General features: G+C 30.7%; 1 protein-coding gene across 1 annotated transcript; it reads left to right on the forward strand.

Annotated features, from left to right (window-relative positions):
- Positions 1-7333: 7333 nt before the first annotated feature.
- On the forward strand, positions 7334-9465 carry LOC131044945 (non-specific lipid transfer protein GPI-anchored 5). The gene is made up of 3 exons (XM_057978436.2): positions 7334-7916; positions 8749-8841; positions 8984-9465. Exons 1-3 carry the CDS (start codon positions 7562-7564, stop codon positions 9280-9282), a joined length of 747 nt encoding a protein of 248 aa, XP_057834419.2. The 5' UTR covers positions 7334-7561; the 3' UTR covers positions 9283-9465.
- Positions 9466-9818: the final 353 nt, after the last annotated feature.

The following is a 9818-nucleotide window of genomic DNA, read 5'->3' on the forward strand; positions in this document are numbered from 1 at the left end:
TAAATAAATGTTTTATTTAATTTATTTAAAAGAGGAAAAGGGGATTTAATTAAATAAATTGATTTTATTTATTTAATTGATTTGTATTTGGTTTAATGAATTAATTAAAATAAATTGAATAATTTATTTAATTAATAGAAGAATGTTTGGGGATAAATTAATTAAATATTAATTTAATTAATTGATGGCTAGTAGATTTTTAATTAAATAAATACGAAATATTCATTTAATTAAAATGGACAGATTTGTGTGACTACACATTGATTAATTAATTAATAATAATTGTTACATTTATTTCATATTCGAATTAAATATTTTAAATTAATAAATAAACATTTATTAATTAATAATTTAATTGCCACATTTAAGTTATATTCATTGATAAGCGAATATATATATATATATATATGAATCAAATAATATTACCTATTATATTTATTAACACTACCATTGCCTAGACACTAATTATTAGTCTATCTAATGGTTGTAAAGGCACACAGATCTGACATGTGTCAGATCTGGTTTGCCACTATATATGATATTATATATGACTGTCATACGTATTGCTGTCTATAAATATTACTATTAATATTTTATATTAATATTCATGTATTAATATTACTATTAAATTCTGCATAAAACATTGTCAAGCTTCATATATTAAGCATACGTAATAAGCACATCATCATCCATACCACCCAAACAAGAATGTTACTCCCTGTAACTTAATATCAGTTTTGATATGATTTTATTGGTATTATTTGATTTTTATATATTTTTTATATCCTCTTTTGTATTTTAATTGTATTATTATTTATTATTGAATATATAAATTATGTTGATAATATATAATCTTTAAATCATAAATAATATTGAATTAATGAATTTTAAATAATCATTCATTGGTAATTATTATATTAATTAATAATAATAATTTCTTCATTTAGGGTCTCTCTCTTTCTCTTCGTATATATATATATATATATATATATATATATAATGATCCAGGAGGGGACATGACATAAAATTCTCTTTTTAAAATTAGAAATTGGATCATGTTTTAAAAAACCATTAGGAACCATATCAAAATTTTTGGTTTTAAATGTTCTTCCAAGATTCCTCGTATTAATGAGTTAGATCATTAGGTCAACAAGCACAATAAACTTAATGTTTTAGTAGGCTTACCTAAATATTCTTGAGTCAAATCACCTATTTTCCATTGAAAATTTTGGCCTTAGAAATTGAGGAAAAATATGATAAAAGGTCTTTGAGAAAGAGAGTAGAAACCAACAAGCACACTTATGCCTTAAATAGGGATAAAGGTTTAGTTTTGAGCCATTTGTAGTTTTCTTTTATTAGTTAAAAAATTAAAAGAACCTTGAACCTCGAATTTTTTTAAATTGAAAATTAAATCTATTGATTTTTGGATTAGTAATTTATTTAATTAATGATATTGAATAGTGTATTAATTAGAAGTTTATCTCTTCAATAGGCAAACATAAATTTTTATCCACTTCCCTCCTTTTCCCATTTTTAACATATATATATATATATATATATATATATATATATATATATATATATATATATATATATATATATATATATATATATATATATATATATATATATTGAACACGTTTTGTATTCAAACCATCTCTCTTTTGATGGAAGTTAGGGTTTGTTAACTTGATTGAAGGTTGTTAAACTGAGCAACAAAATATAAATTACATGTACAAGGAACATAAAATACAAGGCACAAAGTTGAACAGTTATAGAATCAAAATTGATCTCTAATTGAATTTTGCAAACTTGCAGAGTTTCTCGATTGTGAGAGACTTTATAATGCAAAAGGGGTGCATATTTATACACTCAAGTCCCCAATAAAATTAGTTACAATCCCTCACAAATCTCAATGACTCTCCAAACTCGACATTTTTCTATAATTTTAACTTATTTTTTCAAATGGATCTCTAAGTAGGGTCTTTGGGACATACCATGTTTTTTCCTAGGTGATATTTTTCTTTGGTGCCATTTTAGATTTGTGTTTTGATTGGCCAACTAAGCATGAGAAATAAATAAATCATTTGAATGGGATGCAAGAATCCAATTGTTCAACATTGTGTAATTATTGTGCAGTTTGAAATAATTCAATATGGTGTACATAGTGTGCTTGCACAATCTATGATTATGTGCAAAAATAATGCCACAAAAAATACTTCATACTATCACAATGGTGTTTTGGGGCCTCAAAAAACATATTGATGAAACCAAAAAGTCTAGCTATAAACACAAACTATAAACTTGCATCACAAAGAAAACTTGGAAAGTGAATATAACTCTTTTAGTTGGTATGATATTTTCTATTGATTTGGGATGCTCTTGCACTAGACACCTTGGGTATAAAAAAAGTGATCCCATATTTATGATGCTTTTATTTTAAAAAAATAAAATTAGTCATATGAACTAACTTTTTCTTGTTCAACTACAAGGCTTCTTCTATGGCTTTTTTCTTCCATTTGGCCAAATACTTAACATATTGTCTACCTCTAGTGCTCTTAGTGGCCCCTTTTTACACAATATTATTAACCTTCTCATCTTTCTATAATCATTGTCTTCTAGTTTATTGAATGCAAACTCGTGCCATCTTCTTCAACTTTACAAGTTTATAGACTTTCCACGTTGAAAATATGTGGGAGATTCATATTTTGTAACAACTCTATTTCATAGGAATTAGCTTAATTTTCTTTAGCACTTTACATAAACCAATGTTTCTCCAGCACAAGTTATTACATGTTTTTCATAGAAACCTCTCCTTGAGATGTGACAACACTAAATCACCTTTCAAAATTTCCTTTGCCCCCCTCTAATGAACACACCTCGTATATCTAAATGCTTTTGGACAAAGAATCCTTAACCTCCTACTGAAAATTTTACTTTTTTGTGGAAAACAATAATACTTCAACACACTCAATGTGAAGGTCATTTATACCCCTCAAATCTATTACACATTTGGAGGTACATCCTTAGATTACTTAGAAATACATCTTCCTAATTACCATATTAATTGAATTATTTAATGCAAGCTTGATTGTGCCAACACATGACCCTATTCGTTGGGGTTATCTCATACCAAACATCTCATCAAATTTCCCAAGTCGTGGTTTGCCTCATATATTTTCCCATTAGCTTGTGGTTGATATGCTATGCTAAAATCAAACTCGGTGTTCACCTTTCTCAATAATGTCATCCAAAAATGACTCACAAATATGGTGGTGTGGTTTATTCATTGGTAAACCATGCAACTTGACAATCTCCCTAAAAATAAGCTTGCAATATGTAAAGAATCACTTGTCATTTACACGAAACAAAATTTGCCATCTTATATAGTTTGTCTAGTACAAACATTGAATCATTACAATGATAAGTCTATATCTATCCCAAGATAAAATCCATGTTAATTTCCTCCCATTGGTTCTATCATTTTGGTAAAAGATAATACAATCTTATATTCTAATTGATACTTTTAGAAAATTAACAAGCTTTATAGTCCAATGTTCTAATCAATCATCATAAAAGAATAAGAAAACCTTGCATTCCATTTCATGCCTCTAAAATTTACTTTTTCTAGATCATACCATTCTTTTTTCTCTTTAAATCCTACAAATCCAACTCTTATCTTTATGAATAATGCACATCTCCTGCTCAACATGTCTACTACATGGCTAGATTTATCTTTTCTATGCTTCAACATAAATTTAACCTACTTTACATTTATTTGATTTGATTTACCTTAACTATTGATATTATAGCTCTTGTTGAGTATTATACAAAAGAAAATTCTTCAACAATAAATAATGGCTCTAGTTCTTTAATGCTTGTACAATATATATTTCTTGATCATAAACTAAATATTTTTTCTTTGTCACTCTACTTCTTATTGAAGTACACTATGGGTCCACCCTCTTGATTCACTACTACAATTATTAAGTTGCTAGTATGACAATCCATAAAAAATACCTTGTCAGAATTACACAATACTAATATTGGTTGCTTAGTTACCTTGTGCTCGAAAAACTCATAGGTGTCCACCTTAAATCATCCTTGTACTCCTCACAATCTCTATTTTTGTCACACAAATATTGTTAAAGTTATTGATTAGACCGTGATAGAAAATTATTAGCCTATGGAAGATTCAAGATTTAAAAAAACTTTGTGATTTTGTTCACTCCATAATTGCCTTCACCTTCTCTAGGTCAATATTTGATCCATCCTTAGAAATCACAAAATCCAAATATACTATGTTCCCCTTGACACATATTTAGGTTGGTCAACAATCTCTCCTCCTTAAGTGCTTGTAAAAATTGGTGTAAATGCCTCATATAGTTCTTCTTAGTCTTATTGAAGATGAGTATATCATCCAAGTGCAATGTCACAAAATCGATAATGAATGGCTTTGACATTTCATGGCTCTCATGAATGTACTTGAAACATTAGTCAAGATAAATTCTATAGCCAAGCACTCATTTAAAGTCCCTCCTTGGTCTCAAAGGGTGTCTTCCATTCGTCTCCTTCCTTGATGTTGAATCTAGTGATAACTAGTCTTCAAATCTATCTTGGTGAAGTACCGTGCTTCACTGAAACAAACCATCAAATTATTTATATCAATGGAAATACATATTTGATTGTGTTCTTATTGATGACCCTATAATAATTGCACATCCTCCCTTTATTTCCTTTCTTTGGTATCGATACTATCAATGTTGCATGTGAACTCAAACTCCTCTTGATCAATCCCTTCAACAAACAATTATACTTGGTGATTTATCTCATCATTCTCCTTTGATATTAACTAAAGCAAAACCTTGTTTAGTAAATATTATTTAGGTATTAGATCTATATGATGATTGATACTCTGTTATGGTATTCGTGTGACATCTTACTTGAGATAATGTCTCGATATTACTACTAGCAAATCCTTTATTTCTTGTAGTAAGCCCTCTTGCATTACCACAACTTCCTTTATGGACCTGGAAACTGATACATACCCCATTTCCTCTATCTTTGATGTACTGAAGACCATTCATCTCCTTTCTTGATGCAAATATAGTGATAAACAAGTTTCAAATTTATCTTGGTAGAGTATCATGGTCCACTTAAATAGTTCATCAAATAATCCATATATGTCAATGATTATATTTGTACTTGAGTTTTTTCTAATTAATGAACTCATAATCAATGTACATCCTCCAATCATCTCCCTTCTTTAGTACCAATACTACCAACACTATAGATGAACTTAGACTCCTCTTGATCAACCCCTTTTATAACAATTGCCACACTTGGTGGTTCATTTCCTCAAATTCTCCTTTGACATCAATTGATACACTACATTGTTCTGTAAACTTTCTCCAAGTATTAGACCCATGTGATGGATGATACTTCTTTGTTTGTAGTAGTCATTATGGTATCTTACTTGAGATAATGTTTGTATACTCTTCTACTGGACCTTTTTACTTTTGGCGGTAATTCCTCTCGCATTATCATGTCTTCCTCTATGGGATTGGAGACCACTACATACCCCACTTCTTTTGTCTTCAAATAATTTAAGAAATATTTTCTTGAGATTGCCACTTTGGACTTAGTTTCATACTCTTCATTTTGATCTTCCAAAGGATTCAAAGCAAAAAAAAATCCATCCTTCACACAAGAGTAAATACATTTTATTCCCATCATGCATGACCTTTCCATATTTCCTGGGCCTTCCCCATAAAATATGACATAGATCCATAGGTTTTATGTCACACAACACTTCATCTCTAGAGACATTATTATTGAAGCCCACTAAAAACTGTTATTTCACAACTACTTGATGTCCCTACTACAAATAATCCATCTTTTCAGTATTGAGATGAGCCATTATTTTTAATCCCAACTTGTTCATAATTCATATAGAATCAAGTCTGTTTGTACTACCAGAATCAACAATCACTTTGTAGCACTTTTCCTTAAGCACTGAGAAACTAGAGGCAAGAGTTAGAAATGTTGCAGGAGCTTTCAAAATTCTCTCATGAGAGATACATTTTTATTGTTATTATAATATTGAATATACTGTTATTTAATAATAATATTAATATTAAAATATAATGTTACTTAATAGTAATTTATTTATTTATATTATAATAAAAGAAAATATTGTTTTGCATCCCATGAAAATTCCCATTTAGTTTGGGATCTATTTTGATAGAATTCCATAATACCTTTACATATCAACTAGCAACACACTCTTGTGCTAAATTTGGTTCATAAACTAATTTTGACATGACTCTCAAGGTTTCTCTCTTAGTAAATTATACATAGGTGAAGAACACATGTATGCACTAACCTTATGCAACTAACTACATGACTCTAAGAGTGTGTGTGTGTGTGTGTGAGAGAGAGAGAGAGAGAGAGAGAGAGAGAGAGAGAGAGAGAGAGGAGAGAGAGAGAGAGAGAGAGAGAGAGAGAGAGAGAGAGAGAGAGAGAGAGAGGCCGGGCGGGGGGGGGGGGGGTTTGCTTCCATTAGCTAAAACCTCCTCCTCAATGATACACTTTTTGACTTGAGAGAGTGTCACTAGTTCCCATCAAACTAATATAATTAGTCATCAACATTATACTCAATCTTCAAAGACACTTAACATATTTCAACTATCTTGTGTAATCATTTTCTATTAAAAATTAATACAAAATAATTCAATAATTAAGCTAGGATAATCAAACAGGAAGTGACATTGTATATATCAAGGTGAGCAATTTTTTTATCATAATTTTTTTCCAAATTATTTTTGTGTGCACAAGTAATTTATACATGTAGGATTCAAATCTACACTCATGAATCTAATACAATTCATTTCTACACGTGAATTCAACCTTTATAAGATTTTCAAAATGACTAAATTCATATTTTACCATTATGCTCTCAAAGCATCCAAAAATTAGCAATCATTTATTAGAAGTCAAAAACTATGATCAAAACAACAGACAACTATCTATCAACTTCTAAAAACAACTAAATACTCCCATTCCTCAAATTTTCTAAATTCTTCCATATAATTTATCACAACTAAAACTTAAATTATTAAATCATATTACCTACCATGTTCATAAAACTTAATTTTAATTGAAAAAATATATTTTCTTTTTCCCTTACAAATATTTTAAAAACTCCCAAAAAGAAAGATGCTCTATAACCAAAAAGAACAAGGTGAAGCAGGGAACTAGTAGGAGTAGCTAAATATTGCATGTGGACTTTACCCCTTGGTTGCTAGCTGGAAAAGCAAGCATGAAAAATATAAACTGCACCACCATATGGATCCCCCTTAATCTCCAACTATGTAACTAAACCCCACTATTTTCTCGTACTCCAATAAATATTCTAACCCATAGGATTTGGTCACTTACTAAAGTCTCATAATATTCTCTACTCAACTTATAAAATCCCTTCTTACATCCCCTCCTCCCATTGCACAATTTGATTTCCTTCTAACAGAAAAGACCCTTTAATTGTCCAACGCAAACGGCAATGGGACGTTTAGTCGAACGGAAGCCGTTAACAAAACTGACGGCCACTGTTCTGCTGTTACTCGCCACCGTAACGGGAACCGTTAGATCGCAAACGCCGCCAACACAGATCAACTGCATGAGTGCCTTCGTGAGCCTCTTACCCTGCGTGGGCTACGTAATGGGCACTAACCATACTGCACCTTCCGCTTGCTGTAGTGGTTTCGTCGCCGTCATCGTTAACAATGCCGGCCCTTGCCTTTGTCAATTTTTAGGCGTGGCGAATCCTTTGGGAGTTCCTGTGAAACAAAAGCAGGCTCTGGAGCTTCCGGCAGCCTGTAATGTCAACATTTCCTCCCTTGCAACTCAATGCACAGGTTAGAAATATAAATTTAGGTTGATAAATCTTTAATCTTTAATCTTTACTCGTTTTCTTTGTTTCTTGATCTTTTCACTCATTTAATGAAGAATATTTGCAGTCATTAAGTAATTTGGACAAAGCTTGGAGAGTTAATAAATTCGGCACTGTGAAATTAATTAATGTCGATGTTTTGATCATATTCTTTAATTTGTGATCAGGAAGAGGGCGAATGTATTATAATATATGCAGAAAGTAATAATTATAAAATATTTCAAAGTTTTGGATCATATTCTGGAATTTGTAGTCAGGAAGACGGCAAATGTATGCTAATATCTGTAGAAAACAATAATTATAAAATATTTCCATGTTTTGGATCACATTCTGTAATTTGTAATCAGGAAGAGGGCAAATGTATGATAATATCTGCAGAAAACAATAATTATAAAATATTTCCATGTTTTTGGATCATTTTCTGTAATTTGTACTCAGGAAGAGGTCTCATGTATGCTAATATCTGCAGAAAACAATAATTATAAAAATTTCAAAGTTTTCGATCATATTCTAGAATTTGTAGTCAGGAAGATGGCAAATGTATGCTAATATCTACAGAAAACAATAACTATAAAATATTTCAACGATATGAATTTCAACGATTTGGATCATATTCTGGAATTTATAATCAGGAAAACGACAAATGTATGCTAATGTCTGCAGAAAACAATAATTGTAAAATATTTCAATGTTTTGTATATATTCTGTAATCTGTAATCAAGAAGAGGGCAAATGTATGCTGATAACTGTGCAGAAAACATTAATAATTATAAAATATTTTTGTTAATTTTTTGCAGCTATTGGTGTTCCACTGAATCCTGCATCTCCAGCTCCGAGTACTTCTGTTGCAGCAACACCTACGCCGCATACGCCCCCTCTGACAATTCCAGGTACGTTCTTTTCACCTTATTATATGATGCTGTCAAGCGTTACAGTACTCCTGTTTATTAAATAATTGAGATTTTCAACAAGTAAATCTTTCTGAATATTGCTGTACAATGCTTATTGTTTTTAATTTTCTATGAGGTTCAGGACCGAGTTTCGTACCTCCGACTGCTTCTATTGTTCCTACATTAAATGTACCTTCTCCTGTCTCGTGGTCTCCAAATTTAGCTCCCACAAGTACTTCTGGAGATTCGACCCTGGGACCTGCAGCACCTATTTCATCAGACGGTATAAGGAATTTTTCTCCTCCTAGTACGATTAATAACCTGCCAAGCACTGATGCCAGCGCAGTCACTTCTGCCAATGGAGCTTCTGTGGTTTTGACACGCTGGACAAGCAGCAGACTCAGTTTAGGAATAATTTTAGCGTCCACTTTCATTATCTAAATGCTTAGGCCTGTGGTTTGTAGATAGGGTAGCAGAATAACTTGTGGATCCATTAATGGGAGCAATTTATGATACCTGCTTCTTACTAGGATTTAAACAATTGTGGATTCATTGATCTGTTATTAAACAGATTACTAATAATTAGACCATGTTAATAGAATTAAAGAGGAAAGTGTATTATTACAAAAATAAAATAAAAGAAGCTTTTTCTAGCGTAGATGGTAATCCAATAGGATGGATTAAATATATGTATAATGAATAAGTATATTTAGGTCTTAATTTTGTGAGTGACGTATGAATATTGTTTGATATGGCATTCAGTTTTTGGATGCTTTAAGATTCAATTTAGATCATGATATTTTGTAGTTTGTCTTGAGATTAGAAAAAATTATTTACATTATAGAGAGTCAAGTCTATAGAATTAAGTCAAATCTATATTCATGAGAATGTCTTACACATGTAGAAGTGATATAGGAATACACACAACTCTACTTTCTACTTCACCTTATTTGCTTTTGCTTTTGGATCATGAAATC

The sequence above is a fragment of the Cryptomeria japonica genome, chromosome 1 (genome assembly GCF_030272615.1).
Source record: "Cryptomeria japonica chromosome 1, Sugi_1.0, whole genome shotgun sequence".
NCBI classification, from domain to species: Eukaryota; Viridiplantae; Streptophyta; class Pinopsida; order Cupressales; family Cupressaceae; genus Cryptomeria; species Cryptomeria japonica.